The sequence below is a fragment of the Nycticebus coucang genome, chromosome 22 (genome assembly GCF_027406575.1).
Source record: "Nycticebus coucang isolate mNycCou1 chromosome 22, mNycCou1.pri, whole genome shotgun sequence".
Taxonomy (NCBI): domain Eukaryota; kingdom Metazoa; phylum Chordata; class Mammalia; order Primates; family Lorisidae; genus Nycticebus; species Nycticebus coucang.
In genome coordinates, this window is record NC_069801.1 from 11,009,703 (window position 1) to 11,028,110 (window position 18,408).

An 18,408-nucleotide genomic window follows, 5' to 3' on the forward strand; every position below is an offset into this window, starting at 1 on the left:
CAGGACAAACTTTCTCAAACTGGGTCCTAATCTCCAGAATCAGGCCAGTTTAATAAAAGTCTGGGAACGGAGAGGACGCGTTCGTGCCGCGCCAGCCTGCAACGGGCTGTCTGCCTCCCTCGGTTACCACTCGTGTTGGTTAAAAAGCCCTCATAAATAAACTTCAGCCCCTTTTGTCATCGGGACTTTGGAATGGCAGTTCTAAACCCCCTGGAAAGTGGAGGGCCTGCTGATTCAAGCATGACAATGTCTTGGTCACAGTTTTTTGTGCCTGCAAAGTTAGAACAAGCGTAGACTTGGCTCATTCTCAGAATCCTTGGTTAAAATGCAAACCTGGCAGAGAAAGTCCAGGTTGCCAAGCCTCCCTCCAGCCTGGCCGCAGAGGAATGGGTACAAAATTCACCCTGGGATTCAGGAGCCAGGCCCACTCAAACCAGCCATGGGATAAGTAAGCAGTCTGTGCTGGCAGGTGCCCCGTGCAGCTGTGAACAGGGGTGCTGCCTGTTGGAGTTGGTTAGGCCTGCTCTAAAAAATGACCCCAACGTGGGTGGTTGAAAACAACACTGTTCTCTTGCAGCTCTGGAGGTTGGAAGTCCAAACTGAATTTTCTGGGCTGACGTCAGGCTGTCGGCAGGGCCGGGTCCTTCTGGCTCTTGTGGCTTCCAGGAGCCACTTGCATCGCCTGGCTCGTGACAGCATCCTCACGTCCCTCCAACCTCTTGCTTCCATGAGCAGAGCTCATTCTTTCCCTTGTGTAACCTTTTTTCTTCCTTCTTATAAGGATACTTGTTAAATTAGACCCACCTGGATAAGCCAGGGTAATCTCTCCCATCTCAAGATCCTTAACTTAATCACATCAGAAAGGGCACTTTGCCTTAGAAGGGAACAGTCACAAGTTCCAGGGATGAGGACCTGGAGAGCGTTGGGGACCGTGATTCAGCCTACCTCAAGCCTATTCCCCAGTTCCAAGGAACGTAGGGCAGTGTGTAGCAGAGAGCCCTGAGCCAGACTCAGGTGTCTCTCTGCCCCTAACGCAACTGGCCTTGCCTTAGTCCCGGGCCTTCCTGGGCCTCTGTAAAGACGGGTGGGTGCTCACCTGTCCTGGCAGGCCTGATTCTGACGATTAGCATGCTCTGCCAGGCACCGGGTTAAGGCCTCGGTGTATTAACTCACTGATCTTTCAGTTTTATGGTCCTTGGAAACTGCCAAACAGGCTCCTGCCTCAGGGCCTTTGTCCTGTGGTTCCTTCAGCCTGGAATGTTCTTCCCCAGGTACCATGATTCCCTGCCTCACATCCTCCAAATCTTTGCTCCAATATCACTTTCTTGGTGACTATGGGCCTGACCGCCAAGTTGTTTTGGTTTTTTTTCCAGAGTAATATGAGGGTACAGACATTTAGGTTATATTATGTTTGTTAGGCCAAGTTCAAGTTGTAGTTGTGCCTCTCACCCAGGAGGTATGCCATGTATACTGACAGTGTGCCTGTTCGGGGAGAGCACACCAATCCCCTCCCTTCTCCCCTCTCCCTCCTCTTCCCCACTTGAGTTCATCTGCTAGTTTCATATTAATATTGAGTACATTGGATACTTGCTTTCCTATTCTTGTGATCCTTTACAGAGTGGAATATTTTCCACCTCCATCCAGGTTAATACAAAAGATGTAAAGTCTCCATCTTTTTCATGGCTGAATAGTATTCCATGGTATACACATACCACAGCTTGTCATGCATTCCTGGGTTGATGGGTGCCTGGCCTCTGCATTGAGATCACCACCCCCAACATGGTCATATCCTTCTTGGTTCTACTTTCTACCATCCACAGAATTTACTCTGACAGGTGGGTTAGCTGTGAGCTTCATGGGGACAAAGCCTCTGTCTCTTTTGATGGTTTCTCTATCCCCAGCACTTAGAAAAGACTTCAGTCTTGAATACTCTTAACTCAAAACTCTAAGCTCATAACTTGGAAAACCCGGTGAGGCCTGATCCCAGATTAATTCCCTTTTTACAGATGAGAGAACCAAGCCCGACAGAGGTGAGAATTATCTTGTCTAGACCGTTATTAAGTAGCAGAGCTGAGATACAAACCCGGCCTCTGGTTGGAAGCCGTCAACACTCAGGATTCCACAGCATGGCGGGTTCCACAGCATGGATGCTCGCAAACGACCTTGCAGTCCCTGATTTTAGAAATTCTCATCTCTGTCCTCCTCTACTTCCTTGTTGCAAAATGCCCCTTGGAGAGAGGAAACCAGATGAATCTGGTCAGTGTCTGACACTGCCTGCTGTGTGGCTGGTACCCTTCTGTTGGGAGGCCCCACCATTCTCTCGCTCCTTTTGTCCCCCCATCTTCCTCTCTCTTCCTGCTCTCTACTCTCTCTCTCTTTCTCATCTCTCTCCCCCACTCTCATCCAGCTCTTTAAAATAAAATAAACGTTTGCCATGTCCAGATGGCAGCTAGGTCCACAGGAGCCTGGTGGGCAGCCAGGAACACGGCCCCCAGCGACTAGGGCAGGCTCCAGCCTCTCCTCCCTCCTCCCCAGACCCCAGGGCCCCAGAGGCCGTCTGTCCAGCTCTTAGTGACGGGGATTCTGCCCTGCTTGGGTTTAGTTACTCAAGGTTGGCTGAAGGGCTGGCTTTCTGCTGCCCCGGGGAGAGGACAATTTGAACAAGGAGGCTTTGTGGACAGGGCCACCACTTGCCAAGCCGAGCCTCTCAGCCTCCCTGTGCCTCAGTGTGTTCCTGGATAAAATCTACAAATCTATAGTCCCTCCCTTACATGACGATGGTGCAGTGGAATTAATGAGATGTAGCGTGTGTGGCCTGACTGCATGCCAGGGGCCAGGAGCCAGCAGGTGGTCAGCGCGTGTGCTCTGGCAGGGGGGCGCTGGCTGTTCATCCCCACAGACACTGATAGCCAGGGCCTGGAGTGGGTTCAAGGCGTCAGACCCACATCGGGCTGCTGGTGACAGGATTCCGGCTGCTGCTGTACATCGTTCAGCGCCCTCCTGGCAGAGGAAGGCATGGAGATGTCACATTTCCTGAGAAATATCGAATGTGACCCAGTTCCCGGGCCAGCCTTCTAAATAAGACTGCATGCCAGTCACTTGCTTTGAGAAAGACACTTTGTCTCGAGTTCCTGGTAAAGAGACATGCGGTTCATTAAGTTGTCCCTTCCCTTTACAGCCCCTGGCGTCTTCAGGATCAACTTGTTTCCCTTCATTTCACCAACACTTAGATTAGCAAGGAGCCCCAGTGGTGTCTGATCTTACAAAATTCACTAACATCTTGTATTTGGAGTAGGGGGAGGGAAGCTGCCTCTTTTCTGTGCAAGCCGTGGTATGTTCTAGAAGAGGCCCACTTTCCCATCTCTGTGGGATTCCTGAACCATCCCCCGGACACCCTAATCTTCTCCTATCCCCTGGCTTCATCCATGGGAAATGTACGACCACCTCAAGGCCCTGCCGAGCTCCGTGCGTCCCTTCCTTCTTCCCGCACTACTCACATTCTTGTCACAGGCTCCTTATACCTGCCCCATTCAGGAGCAGACTTGATGCTTAAATGCATAGCTCTTAGAGTCACACTGACCTTGCCCCTGCCTTGCAGTAGCTGTGTGACCTTGGATAAATGATTTTACCTCTCTTAATTTTTTTATAGATAAGTGTCTTTATCTGTAAAATAGCCCTGATGACTCTTAAAGGATTACTTATGGAGAAAGCTCCACAGAGGGCCTGGCATGGAGTCCAGATGGAACGGATGTTTGCTCTTTCTGTGATCCTAACTTCCCTTCCATGGGGAAGAATCTCCCATCTCCCTGCCTCACACATCTATGTATCCCCCCAAAGCCCCTGGCACACAGTGAAGCCCAGGGATTGTTTACATCAAAACCTTCAAAATGGTCATTTTAAAAGGAGCGTTCTTCTGTCACGCCCTCAGGCTTTGGTGATGAAACACTGGAGCAGAATGTGGAGGCCTTGCCCGGGGAGGGGCTCCCCAGGGACTCAGCCCTAGGGAGCCAGCGCCTCCGTGCAAGGCACAGGTGGACTCGTGAGTCCCCACCCTGCAGCTTACCAGCCGTGTGACCTGGGGCCTGTGGCTTACCCTGTCTGAAACCCGGAGATGATAAAGCTGGTCATTCCTTGAAGGGTGAGCATGAGAACTGAGAGGTCAAGGATGGAAAATGAGAGGTTATTCTGGAAGGAAGGAAAGTCCAGGTTCTGGAGTCCTGGACTTTCAGAAAGGAAGCGGAGTCCACGTTCTGTGCAGGCAACGTAGCCTTTATTCACTCGGGTGCAAGGGGGCTAAGTTCGAAAAAGAAGTCAGCAGGGTGGGATTATAAGAGTTGGGGGGTGGGTAGGGATTGGTTTACTCATTCCCTCCTGGGCGGGACAGTTCTATTTGGGCGGGCCTCCACATTGGGTCCTATCTAGGCCTGGGTGAGCTTAGATGGTGCCTGATTCGTGCTGAGTGTCCCTGCTGCTGGGACAGCTGTTGCCTGTGATAACTCTGCCTTGCAGATTCTTAACATCCTTTCTTCTTCTGCTCAGCTCTCTCTGGCTAGGTGGCCCTCTGTCCCCCGCCTCCATCTACGTCTCATTTGCACGTTGCTTTTTGTTTTTCCCAAGTGCACCATCTAGAAGATCCCTGGCACTGAGTTGAAACAGGAACCTGACACCCTTTGACCTTGGTCCATGGGGAGGTGTCCCGAAACTCCCTCCCAGGCGGAACAGGGGCAGCAGTAGCTATCTGTGGCTCAGAGCCTTTCATCCCACCCCCACCCCCACACCCTACACCCTCCAAACCCCCACCCCCGCTGGTTGGGACTGGAACTTGGTGACAAAAGTGATTGTGGGCTGAAACTTGGCCGAGGGAGCCCCACTGAATTCTTCCTTTGTGATGTGAATGTAGCTCAGCCTGGTTCTCTGTGAAAGTAGCAGGGGATCCTTTCCCAATTATGCAGCTTGGCTGGAAGAGGTCGGTGGAGGGAGAATGGTCAAGGAGCCCTTTTGTCACTGGGGCTGGTCACACGGCCAGACACCTCTGACTGGCAACACCTCCATCTACTGAAGCTGACCAGGCTTTGGAACCGCACACACCTGCCAGGGCTGCAGCCCAGAGCTCAGTGGCCGCCTTGGGGGTCTAGGTGAGATCGCAGGTTTTAAACTGTGTCCTGTGGGTTTCTGTGGTTCCATGGGAAGAAGTCAGGCAAGACTCAGCCATCTTGCTTGGGCCCTTTGCCCCATTTCAGCCAAAGCAGCTCTGTTTTCAGTTGTTGGATTTTATTTCAGTCATTATCTTTACATTCAATTTCATGGAGACTCAAGCCAGGTGTGAACTAGAAGTGATGACCCCACTCTGGTCTCAGCCAGGTGGAGCTAGCACCAAGGCCCCCTGGGCACAGCCCCTCCCTGCTGACTCTGGTTGGCCGAGGATGTGCCCGTGAGTAAGAGGAACCCTGCCCAGGTTGGAGAAGTGAGGCTTAGGGCTCTCCTGCCCTCCTGCTGACTTCTCCCTGGAAAGACCAGGAAAACCCTTGAAACCTCAGACCCCACCTTCTCAGGTCACAGTGGAAATCACATTTATTCTAGACACCTTTCCCATGTTACCAGCCAATCATTTGCATGTGGATACAAGATTTGTGTTCCCCAGTATTCCTTAAAGTGCCTAAGGAATGTTCCTAAAGCTCTTACTAATCCTCATCTTCAGTGCCAACCTCAGACTGGGAATTTCCCATCATCGATACGAACACTGGTTAAAGTTATAAGCTTGCCAGATATTCATTTGTTCATTTTATAAATGTTTATTAAGTACCCATTAAATTTCTGGTGGAGAGTTGAGTATACAAAAGTGGAAGATGGAGACAAGAACCTTCTCTCAGAGAGTTGACCCTCCAGTGGAGGAGACAGGGAGCCCACCAGGGGTGGGGAACGTGCAACCTTCCGATAACCAAGATCATTCTTTTTTAAGCACCGAAGGAGGCAAGAAAAACTTCATCTTTCCCTGCTGCTCTCCTTTTAATAAAAGGGTCTTTTTGGTTTTTTTTAATGTGAAGTTTGGATTCAGTCAGCAGGCCACACTTAAGGACCAGGAAGTTTCCTTAAGGCCTCCCCCACCCCTGTGTGAGGGAGAGGGCATTTTACAGAGGGTAGTCAGATAGCTCCTGGCTGAGGAGGTAGCATTTGAGTTGAGAGAGGGAGGTAGGGAAGAAGTAGTCAAACAAAACAGATGGGGGGAGGGGAGGAAGAGTGTTTTTAAGCAGGGGGTAAAAGCAAGTGCAAAGGCCCTGTGGCTAGCGTGCCTGACACAGGGCACTAAGGGTTCGTGAGCCAGAAGATAAGTGCTGAACAAGAAAAAAGAGCCCAATCTGGTCTGGGGGGGATTTGAAGTTCATGGCAAAGGAGTTTGGATTTTATGCCAAGAGTAATAAAAATATGGACCTTTGGAAATTCTAATTACAAAATATTTCTGCCAATCAAAAGAGTTTCTATAAGATGTATATGAATTTTAAAGAGTAATATGATAAATAAACACCCATGCAGCCCTTACTATTCCCTTCCCCAATACTATCCATCATTCCTCCACTGGGTAGCTATTTTCCTGAATTTTAGTGTATCACCATTGTTTTTCTTCCTAATATTACAAAACAAGAGCAACATGTTATTTGGTTCTGCCTGGTTTGGGACTTCATTTAAAATGGAATCCTACCGTGTGTATTCTCCTAGAGTTTGCTCTTTTGCTCAACATGTTATCAGAGGTGCTGGAGTTTCCTTGTGTTCACTGCTGCGTGGTATACCACCGGGTGGCGCTATGATGGCTGACCCTTGCTTCTGGGACATGACGTGATTTGACTTTCTGATGTTGAACCAACCTTGCATTCTTGGGATAAACTCAACTTGGTGATCTATTATCTTTTTTAAGAACCTCGTTGGATTCCATTTGCTGATATTTTGTTTAGGATATTTGCTTCTGGGCTGGTGGGTCAAACTGGCCTGTCATTGTCCTTTCCTAACTTACCCTTTTGTGGTTTGGGTACCAAGGTTATACATTTCTTGTAAAATGACCTAGGCCTGCTTCCTCTTGTGTTCTCTGGAGCATTTTGTCTATGACAGATAAAACCATAGAGGGGGTTAATAATTGTTAGCTGCCATCTTGTTATCCTTCTGCTACCTGAAGTTTTGTACAGAATTTTGACTTCTTTTGGTATCATTTTTCCCGCACATATACCTATCCCAACTCCCACCCTTGCACCCTTCTCCTCCTCCAAAAAGAAAAACCAAAAAAAAAACAAAGAAAACACATGCTTCCCCCAGGTGTACCTCAAATCGAAATGCTCACAGCTTGCTTATAAAGCTGTATCTCTGTGTTTTTTTTCTAGGTGGATCCTTAACTCAAGATTTTAGCATGAGGGGTTTCTTTCAGGGCTGCCCTGGGTCTCCCCAAGTAACAACAGGTAGGTGCCTCTATCACTGGTTAACAATTTTTCTTTAACCACCTATATACAAAATCATTCACTTCTCCCTTAGGGGTTCCTCTAACCTAAGTAGGGATGGGTCCAACTCCAAGGTCGAGAAGAGAATTTGGCCAAAGCAGGACCCCAGGCTGCCTACTGAGAGCATTAGAAAGTCAAATAATGATGGAAGGTATCATTGGACCAAATGACCATCATGTGGTCCAAATCTTCTAAGCACAAAATTAGCTTCTTTCCATATTTTTGAAAGGGAAAGAACACCTTACTAAATATAGCATGGGTGCCGTCCAGGGTCAACAAGCCAGAAACAAGATAAACAGCTGTTCAGCTGCACCACCAGGAGCTAGGTTTCCACAGACCCTGTGAACCCATCAGGATCATGGTTTCCAAGCAGAGGACTGAATCTGATGAACAAATATCACCTAGTATTGTACACATAGCCCTACCATGGACCCCCAAACCAGAAATCTTTACTTTATAAAGCAACACATGACAATTCTGTTTTCTAATTCTTATTCTCCCAGTAAGAAAAAGGAAATGAAAATCACCATTAATCCCATCACACAGAAAAAATAACTATAAGCCTATGGAATATATTATTTGAGTGATTTGAAACTTCATGTGATGCATTAGTGTTTCCCAATCTTTCCCCCCATGTCACCCCCCCCCCACCAGGAGTCTTCACAGACATTCTTTTTGGAACACACCCTCCCTCTGTGAAATTTTAATACCAAGAATACACTACGTACCTGTTTATGTTCTGTGGCCACATGCAGGGTTGCAAATCATTGTAATATCTCAGATTTTTTTCCACTCCATCTCTCAGAACCAATTTTAGCCCCCAGTGGGTGATCTTATCCTGTTGAGAATATAGGCTTTAAATAATATTAAATAACAAACCTTTCTATCAATAAGAACTTAACTGGTCTAGGTGTTTTGTGTAAATTTACTTATTTATGTATTATAACTCCCCTATGATGTGGATACTAGAGAATTTTCATTCCCATTTTATGGTTGTGGAACATGAAGCACAGAGAGGTTAATCACTTGTCCAAGGTCACACAGCCGGAAGAACAGAGGAAGGATCTGAGCCCAGGCAGCCTGGGTCCTAAGTTCTCTCTTAATCATTTAGCTATATTGCCTTGCAACAATACATTGTGATTGCAAAAATTCAAAATAGAGAAAGAGAGAGAACAAAGGGTACACTTTCAAAGCTTCTTTCATGCCCAGAAGCAATCATTGGTATAAATTTGGAATATGACCTCCTCCTCTGCGATTTTTACATATGTGTGCGTGTGTGTGGTGTGTACAGTCCCTTTTATTTTAGCATAAGTGTAATCATCCAGACTTTTCCCCTACATATGCATCTAAGTATAAAGAATTTTTTAAAAATTAGAATCACATTGAAGATACTATTGTTTGAACCTTGTTATTTGACTTTAAACAGTATCATTAGCTGTTTAGAGACCATAATTTAATAAGTGTATATACCATAATTAATTTAAGCCAATCCCCGTTATTGGCTGTTGAAGTCACTTCTAGCTTGTCACTACTAGAAAGTCGTGATGAATAACTTTGTACATAATTCTTAGAAGTTGGAATTACAACACCAAAAAGTATAAACCTTTTTGAAACTTTTGATCTATAAAGGCCAAAAGTTGCCGTCCGAAAAAAATTGTGTGAGATTGCCCACCCACCACCCTTACCCACACCAGATGTTAGGGCCTGTTTTTAATCATTATCAGGCCAAACAATGCATTAATCCTGACTTTATCTCTGCCCATGATTCTCCTGGGGGACCTGCTTTTCTCATGTGCAACGTAAGGCAAAGGGTGAGCTGAGAAAGAGTCACAGCAGGCGGAGAGGGGTTCAAGTGCCCAGATCACCAGTCTGATGAACACACCCTCAGTGTAGCAGGTGGAAGCCCTGCCTGTGGGACACTTAGCAGTTTCCCAAGAAGTGCTTTTTCGTCTCTCTTGCTTCTAGCAGGAACCTCTGACTGTGTACCCTCTACCTCCCAAGTCCAACCCTGTCTCAGATCCATTTGGTGGAACCGATGCCTTCTTAAGTCAGCAGAACCCCCATGTTCCCTTCACTGGCCATGAGTGATATTGTCAGATATAAATATCCTGTGTATGGCCCTGTTCTCAATTGTTCTTACCACAGCTATCTACCCCATTTTGTGCCCTGCACACCACATGCATACGTGTTTATAGCCCCAGACGCATGCATGCATGTATGCACATGTGCTAATCCATGTGCATAAACACGAATGTGCACCTGTGTGCATGCCCCATATATTTGCATCCATACGCACATAGGTGCACACACGTGTAAATGTCTTCTGTGCATTTCAGGATGCAGGCCCAAGTACGCTGGTGGGCTTCTCTCCCACAGAGGCTTTCTGTATGCCTTCTAGCCCCCTGTTAGGACCCCCCACTGTCTAATCCCACCATTCCTATACTTTCGTCCCACTTTCTTGTTACTCCTTATAGATTATTTCCTGCTGGCCTGGGAGCCCCATGAATCCCTAACGTGCTCAGCAGTGTTTCCCAGCACCTGGCACCCTGCTGGGCAGGTAGTCAGATGCACAAGAAATATTTGTTAAGTGAAAAAAAAAAGAAGGAACAGACTTCAAGCTGATAAAGGATGTTGCCCCAAATATTTTTCGAGTATCTTTTAACAAAGTGGCCTGTTTCTGATGGAGCCCAGAGTTTGGCAAGAAAATATCTTTGCAGCATCAGGTTTCAAGCTGCCCGCTTAGGTGTCCTTTTGGAAAGATCGGAAAGTATGCAGAATTGAAAACAGGACCTTGCCCGTCTAAACATCTATGAAGTTTTACTGTTTTGCAAAGGCTCCTGTCACAAGGATGACTTATGGGGCGGTGGTTTAGCCAGGGGCGTTCCTCATTCCTCCTTCTTGGTCCCTGGAAATATTCCAACCTAAGCCCTCCAGGTAACTTGCTTCTCTGGCCCATTGTCAAACTAACAAATGGCTAAAGCACCCCAGGACAGCTGGCTGCTCCCTTGGACGCAGGGTCTCTGAGCTACTTTGTGGGAAGTGGGATTTTTTTGGTCCAGCCAAGCACAGGAGCTAAGATGAAAAATGTGCAGGCTTCTGCCCTACTTTAAGGAAGGGCAAACCCAAGGCTAGAGGAGAAGCTTGTCTTGCTGAGTCTCTCCGTGTGGCCTCTGTTCATTTCACACAGCATTGACTCAGCAGAACTTTTTTGAGTCTCTGCTGTGTGCCAGGCTCAGAGGTGATGAAGATATATGGTCACAAATGAGAGAGATTTGCCGTGGTGGTTGTTGGGGCCCTTTGGGAGGAAGGGGCACCTGAGCTGGGGCCATCTGAGAAGTTCTGCAGGGCTGTGTGCAAAGAGAGACGGGTGAGAGATGAAAGGGGCTATGCATGGTCCAGTGAGGCCGCCCTGAGCATCATTCTAAGGAGCTGGACTTTCTCTTGCAGGAAATGGGGAGGCATCAAGGGTGGTGAATAGCCCACAGTGGGCTGTTTGGACTGGGACGTACCGCTGGCTGGTGCCCCATCTCCCAGGCAGGTTCAGGGCTGTCTGTCACGGCTCAGTCTGCTCGCTGTCTCCACTGAGAGCTGAGATTTGACTGCACTTGATTAAATTCCACAGAATGTTTTAACGACCTGAGCTCTGACCTTTCTAGCCTCCTGCAGGGAAAGGTCTGGCTTTTCCTTTTCAGGGGGGATGGGAGGTAGGCGGGTCGGCCTTTCCTCTGTGCTCACACGAGGAGTGAGCACGCAGGACATCTGGAACGCATCAAAGGCAAGGTGGAGCCAGAGCCAGCTGGTGCTGCTTCTTAAGAGCTTTTGGCCACCGCGTTCCAAAAGCATCCTAAGTCGGGACTGATCTTGCTCTCTGCTCTTTCTGCTTTCCTTTTAGACGTCTCCGCTGCCACCATCCACCCGGGATGCCTCATGTTTGCTGGGAGCCATCCCTCAAGAGTCCAGCTGTCATGTTTTCAGCGTGGCTCTGGAGATCTTGCTGAGTAGATCGGAGGGGTTTCTGCTGCTGCTGCTGCTGCTTTTTATTTATCTAATCCCTTTCTGTGGACTGGGCCTCGCCCTGCTCCTGCTGACATGATGGCCCAGTCGAAGGCCAACGGCTCGCACTATGCGCTGACTGCCATCGGCCTGGGGATGCTGGTCCTTGGGGTCATCATGGCCATGTGGAACCTGGTACCTGGTTTCAGTGCTGCAGAAAAGCCAACAGCTCAGGGTAACAACAAGACGGAGGTAGGCAGCGGCATTCTCAAGAGCAAGACCTTCTCTGTGGCTTACGTGCTGGTGGGCGCAGGAGTGATGCTGCTACTGCTGTCCATCTGTCTGAGCATCAGAGACAAGAGGAAGCAGCGGCGAGGCGAGGAGATGGCCCATGCCCAGCACCAGCCAGGGGCTGGGCCTCATGTCCAGGAGGAGGACAGGTGAGGACCAGCGGGCCCCCTCCTCCCCCCAGACTGGGACAGGCACACTTACACACATGCTCACCTTCCAACAGCAAAAAGATTTTAGTCTACAAGGCTTTACCTGCCCATTTTTTTCTCCATTAAGGCTCTATAAACAGTTTATCATTTTACAGATAACTGTATATGTTGCCACCAGAGTTTCCCAAATGACGTGCTATAAATGGATTACAGGTATACCAAGACCTTGACACCCCCAAAGAAACTGAACAGGGTCTGGGTGGCCAGAGCCTCCACGCTGGTTCCTTGTCCATTCACTCAGTGTACTGTGTGAGAATGCTTTGTTTTGAAAAGGTTGGGAGGCGATATTCTATTTGACCCAAAATGCCTTAAACAAATTTAAAAGGTAAGTGATCAGCTGAGGAAGAGATGGTAAAAGTTGATATTCCTATTGTTAAAAAGCCTCTACAAATGAATATGAAAGATGAAGGCCAGGCGTGGTGGCTCCCACCTGTAATTCCAAGGTAGGCAGCGACATTCCCAAGACCTTCTCCGTATAATTCCACCAGTAATTCCAGCCCTTGTGGAGGCCACAGTGGGAGGATCACTTGAGACCAGGAATTCAAGACCAGCCTGAGCAAGAAGGAGACCCTGTCTCTATAAAAAATAGAAAAATTAGCTGGGTGTGGTAGCGGGCACCTGTAGTCCCAGCTACTTAGGAGGCTGAGGCAGGAGTATGGCTGGAGCCCAGGAGTTTGAGGTTGCAGTGAGCTATGATGATGCCACAGTACTCTAGGCAGGATGACAGAGCAAGACTCTATCTCAAAAAAAAAAAAAAAAAAAAAAAAATGAACACCCCAGTAGGAAAATGGATAAAGGTTAGAAATGAGCATTTCATCCTGTTCAACCAATAGATGTTCAAGTGGTGAAATACAAACAAAATTATATATATTTTTTGCCCATCATATTTCAAGATATTTGCCTACATATTTGCCTGTAATATTGAAGAGTTGTAGGCAAGATGGGTTGCTGATGGAGTGTGAGGGACATAACCTTTCTGAAGAGTTTCACAATAAGGAATTGTGTATTGAAGGTATTAAAGGTGTGTGCATTTATTCTTCCCTAAGAGTTTGTCCTAAGGATACAAGTGTAAAGGAGTTGGTTCCAGGGTGTCTATCAGCAAAAACTTAGAAACTCCCTAAATATCCATCCATTGAGTTAAATTATGACATATCCGTTCAATGGAATCCTGGTCAACCATTGTTGACCTATATTCGTTATTGTGGGACCACATCCACAACACCCACAGCATTGACAAAAGGTTCTAACACGGCCTCTCTGGTAAGAGTTTATTCACATCCAATGCTGTCACTGTAGGATTAGAGCGAGACTGGAAAGGTGTATACCACTGCTAATCTCCAGACTGAAGGATTTGGGATGTTTTCATTTTTTTCATTAGATTTTTTTGTGTGTTGCTTCAATTCTCTATAAGCATTTTTTATCTTTATAGCAGGAGGAGAGTTGTTTTTGCTTTGGAAAAAGCAAATTTATTTTCTGATAATAAAATACAATAGTGCTATATTAGGATTTTTCAGAGAAATAGAACCAGTGGGATAATACATGAAAAGGGAGATTTCTCACGAAGAATTGTTTCATGTGATTATGGAAACTACAAAGTCCCACGATCTGCCATCTGCAAAGTGCAGACCCAGGAAAGTGAACGGTGTGATTCAGTCCAAAGGCCTGAACCAGCGGGGGGTAATGGTATAAAAATCCCAGTCCAAGGGCAGGAGAAGATGAGATGAGGTGAGATGTCCCAGCTCAAGCAATAAGGCAGGAAAAAGGGTCAAGGTCCTCCAACGTGAGGCCTATTTAGCCTTCCACAGATTGGAGATACCCCCCACACACACACACACTGGGGAAGGAGACTTGCTTTGCTGAGTCCACCAAGTCAGATGCTAAGCTCTTCTGGAAACACCCACACACAGACATATCCAGAAAAAACGCTTCATCTGGGAAACCCCATGGCCAGTCAAGTTGATGCAGTAAATGAGCCATCACACGTGCTTATTCTAGAAAACCCTGGGAAATAGAGACAAGAACAAAGGAAGGAAAGTCAGTCACCCTTAATTACCCACCCTAGCCATGAGCACACACAAGTTCATTCCTAAAGGTGAACTATGAGGTTTCTGATGTTGGCAGTGGCCGGCCCCACAGGTTCAAGTGCAGGGCCCTGGACAACGGCTATTGACGTGACTCTTGAAAAATGTGTAAAAATTTTCTTTTTGGTTTTCTCTTTCAATAGTCTTTCCAAGTTTTAGAATGAACTTCGAAGGTGAAAGTAAGGAATCATTTGAGATACATGTCAATGTTACTGGGGGTACCACAGTAACATTTCCAGTGATCTTGTTGGAAGTAAAATTGATCATTCCCCAAAAGTGTACAAATTGCAGGTAAAATGGGTGTGCATAGCATGTCTAGATATAACCAACCTTCAAATAAACTTCAAAAACTAGTATATAGATACTATCTCTCAAAATATGCATACCTTTTTTGGCACCCCCTATATATTCCAAATATTCCTTCTCTACCCGAGGACAACCATTTTGCTTCAAGCTGGCAGCTATTTCATACATTTTTATGTTTCCTTTGGCCAAAGGACCCAGCCAGGTGTTGACATAGCCCACTGGGCATGTTGCTAATTGGGAAAGGCTTAAAGCAACAGTTCTCAGCCTGTGGTCCCGACCCCTTTGTAACAATGAAAATACATCTTGCATATCAGATATTTACATTACGATTCATAACAGTAGCAAAATTACAGTTATGAAGTAGCAATGAAAAAAATTTTATGGTTGGGAGTCACCACAACATGAGGAACTGTATTAAAGGGTCGCGGCATTAGGAAGCATTAGGAAGGTTGAGAACCACTGGCTTAAAGGGAAGGGAAGTTTAACACCCAGATGATGCAGTGCAGTGGTTGAGGGTGCGGCGTTCACTTCCTGCTCTCCCATTTCCTCAAGGTCTGATCAAGTCACTCAACCTTGATGTATCAGTTTTTCCATCCAGTTTCTCCATCCATCAAATGGGTATAATAATAGTCCTTAGCTCAGAGGGTTGTTAGGAATATGAAACTGGTTCCTATGTGTTAAAGTACTCAAAAGAACACCCAGCTATTAGTAAACAGTTGCAGTGTTCACTTTTGTTATGTCAAGGACCCATTTGTTGTTTCCCAGGCTGGTGTGTGAGGACCCAGGGCCAACAGGGGATTTGGTGTCCACCTCTGTGTGACTTCAGATGACTCTTGTGCATGCTAACACGCTCCATGTCTGTGTTTGTCATTCTGCAGCCAGGAGGAGGAAGAGGAAGCTGCCTCAAGGTACTACGTCCCCAGCTACGAGGAAGTCATGAACACAAACTACTCGGAGGTGAGGGTGGTAGACCAGAACCCGAGGTTGAGCATCTCTCTCCCCTCCTACGAGTCGCTGACGGGGCTGGACGAGATGACCCCAACCAGGGCAGAGGTGGAGACCAGCCCAGGGAACCCGCCCGACAGACAGAACTCTAAGTTGGCCAAACGCCTGAAACCACTGAAGGTTCGAAGGATTAAGTCGGAAAAGCTTCACCTCAAAGACTTTCGGATCAACCTCCCGGACAAAAATGTCCCTCCTCCCTCCATTGAGCCTTTAACACCTCCACCACAGTACGATGATGTCCAGAAGGGCCCTGACACCAGGCCGCCCGACTGAAGGGCCCCTCTCCCGGGCCGTTTCCCTCCTGTCTCTAACCCTCCGTCCGCACCAACAGACTGAATGAAGCCACGTCAGCCACAGATGAGCGGAGGGACCGGACATGCACTTAGCAGCTCGGATGGGGGGGCGGGATTCTTGGTGTCGGGAGTGACTTGGATATTTCACAGGTACATCCCAAAGCGATGTGGCCTTGGAACCCACAAGCCCCTGGACCACATCGAGGACATGGCACAGCCATCTCCCTCATCCTCCCTCGCCGACTCTGAATCGTGGGTGACACACTTCTCTTTCCAGCTAGGAAAGGCTTAGACTGTGATTGTTTTATTTCGCTTCCACGAGGGCTGTTGTGTTTCAAAAAGAAAACAAGTTTTGCATCTGCTTTCTTCACCAGACACGACTCGGCTTTGTAGTAAAGACACAGAACTGTTTTGGGATTTAAGTGGTGAGGCCCCAGTGGTGGCTCTTTTATGCGCCCCTGATGCCATCGGTTCCTTGACGGCCTGAGGCCCGATGAGCTCCAGCACATGATGCATAAGATAATAGTCCTGGTTGGTAGTCACTTTAGTAGTCTCTTCTGTGTGACAGCAAATGACAAAAAAAAAAAAGGAAAACCGTAGGTAATGTTTTGGAATGCCTTATGACTGAGCTTTTTATAATAAAATATTTTATATGTAGCACATTTGGGTGCTGAGTTGATTTGCCAGCTTTTCTACTGCTGACTTTTGTAGGGAAAAGTATCAGTAATAACAGCTAATCTCACTGAACACTTCGCGCCTGCCAAGTGCTACACTGAGCCTCTCGTGTGCCTTCTCCTGTGTAGCCTGGACTCAAGTCTGAGATCACTGCCAGGCTGTAAGTTGCTCCCACAGGCCTAAGGTTGACAAAAGCATCCATGTCACACCGCTAGTAAATGGCAGAGCTGGGATTTGAGCCCAGGCCGTCTGGCTCCAAGGCCCGAGTCCTTACACACTCTGCTGTGTAGCTCAACACGCGTGTTAAGAGCTTTTCTAGACCTGGAGTAAGAACTTGCACTTCCCAAGATCAGACATCCCTGTGAGCCCATGTGCCTGATGGAAAGTTCTGGTTGTGGCTCGGCACCATGGTTACAGCACCAGGCACATATACCAAGGCTGGCGGGTTCAAACCTGGCCGAGGCCAACTGCAACAAAAGAAAAAAAATAGCCAGGCATTGTGACGGGCACCTGTAGTCCCAGCTACTGGGAGGCTGAGGCAAGAGAATCGCTTAAGCCCAGGAGTTTGAGGTTGTTGTGAGCTATGATGCCACGGCAGTCTACAGAGGGTGACATAGTGAGACTCTGTCTTGAAAAAAAAAATTCTGGTTGTTTAAGCAGCTCTCTAGGCACGCTTCCCCATCCCTCTCCTGAGAACCAACCAGAAGGGAGCTCAGCACAGCCCATCATCTGCCACAGGACTGACTGTGTGATCATGCTGGGTGGTGAGCATGTCCTCCCAAAGTGGGGAAAGTGACTCCCCGTGCAGCCAATGAGAAATGCTCAGGGCACCACGGACTGTCAAGGGTGAACAAAAGAGCAGAGCGGAGACATTTGGGGTCAGGGTCTTAACTGTGGAGTGAAAGCCTCCAAGCCCAGAGGAAGCCTCCCTGGGACTGGCCAGCCTGGAGCAGGGCTGTGGGGAGTCTGCACAGCAAGGGGTCTGGTTGGAGAAGCAATTCTCAGGCCCTGGTGTTTCCTAGCAAGCTCTAGTGAAGAGGGCAGCTCAGCTGGGAAGTAAATCATCTTATCCCAGGATTGGCAGTGGTGGCCAGAGTTCCAAACTTTCACTCGCCTTATGCAAACACATTACAAAAGGGGAGGACTCAGGGTGGGCCTTGTGGTGTGGAGCACCTGGAGTCCTAGTCTCTTCCAAGCCGAGACATGTTCTCTCCGTGTCTGGGCTGGGCCAGCTTTTCTGATACTCTCTAGGCTTCTTCCCAACTAGAGCACAAACAGGATGAAAAATAGACAAGAGGGACAGCAAGGTCCCAGGGACACTGAGAAATGACTTTCTGGAAGAGCTCTCATCTGGATTCTGGCTGACACCTTTTGGGGTGTCTTCCCTGTCTAGATCCTCCACAGAGGGAGAAAGAGGTTTGGGGCTTGTGGTGTGTTAAATGCTTCCCCCAAAAAACATCAGACCCTAATCCCTGGAACGGCCAAGGTCCCTTCCATGGTGAAGTGTTTGCAGATGTGATCAAATCAAGGTTTGAACCGATGAGATCATCCTAGATTACCGACCACTGCAGCAGGTGAGAGAGGAGGGAGCAGTGTGACCATGGGGCAGTCAGGGGACACCAGCAACTGCAGAAGGAACAGATTCTTCCCTAGAGACGCACAGGTGTGCCGCCCTGCTGACACCTTGATTTTGGCCCTGTTGTTACTGCATTTGGAATTCTGGCCTCCAGAACAGAGAGAAAACAAATTTCTGTAGTTATAGGTCACCCAGATTGTGGTGACTTGTTACAGGGGTCATAGCAAAGCCATACAGGGCTCAATCTTCAACTCCCTAGAGACCAAGCTCCCCATCTAACTTTGACCTCAAGACTTCATGACTCTTCCTGTGGGCAGGACTTGGGACCCCTGCTCGTGTAATCAGCCTTGCAAAATGACCCCCCCTTTCTAAGTTATTTTTTGTTCTCTCAGGCTTTAGCAGTCAAGCCTAACAACCAGGCTTAAGCAGCCTCTCTTCAGGACTATCACCAACAGCTGATCCTTCTGACTCAACCCCGCCCCCCCAAGACCCTAGGGC

The 18,408-nt window shown here is 47.8% G+C and overlaps 1 protein-coding gene across 5 annotated transcripts in view; it reads left to right on the plus strand.

The window, feature by feature from the left end:
• The window catches only part of TMEM51 (transmembrane protein 51), a 52,302-nt gene extending 35,990 nt beyond the window's left edge, over positions 1–16,312 (plus strand). For 3 of the 5 annotated variants that reach the window (XM_053577110.1, XM_053577108.1, XM_053577111.1), the window contains exons 2-4: positions 7,368–7,442; positions 11,374–11,914; positions 15,240–16,312. In XM_053577110.1, the coding sequence (XP_053433085.1) occupies positions 11,571–11,914; positions 15,240–15,639 (744 nt within the window). In that variant the 5' untranslated portion in view covers positions 7,368–7,442; positions 11,374–11,570 and the 3' untranslated portion in view covers positions 15,640–16,312. The remainder of the gene's footprint in view (positions 1–7,367; positions 7,443–11,373; positions 11,915–15,239) is intronic. The other 2 variants (XM_053577112.1, XM_053577109.1) reach the window with 1 other exon arrangement.
• Positions 16,313–18,408: the final 2,096 nt, after the last annotated feature.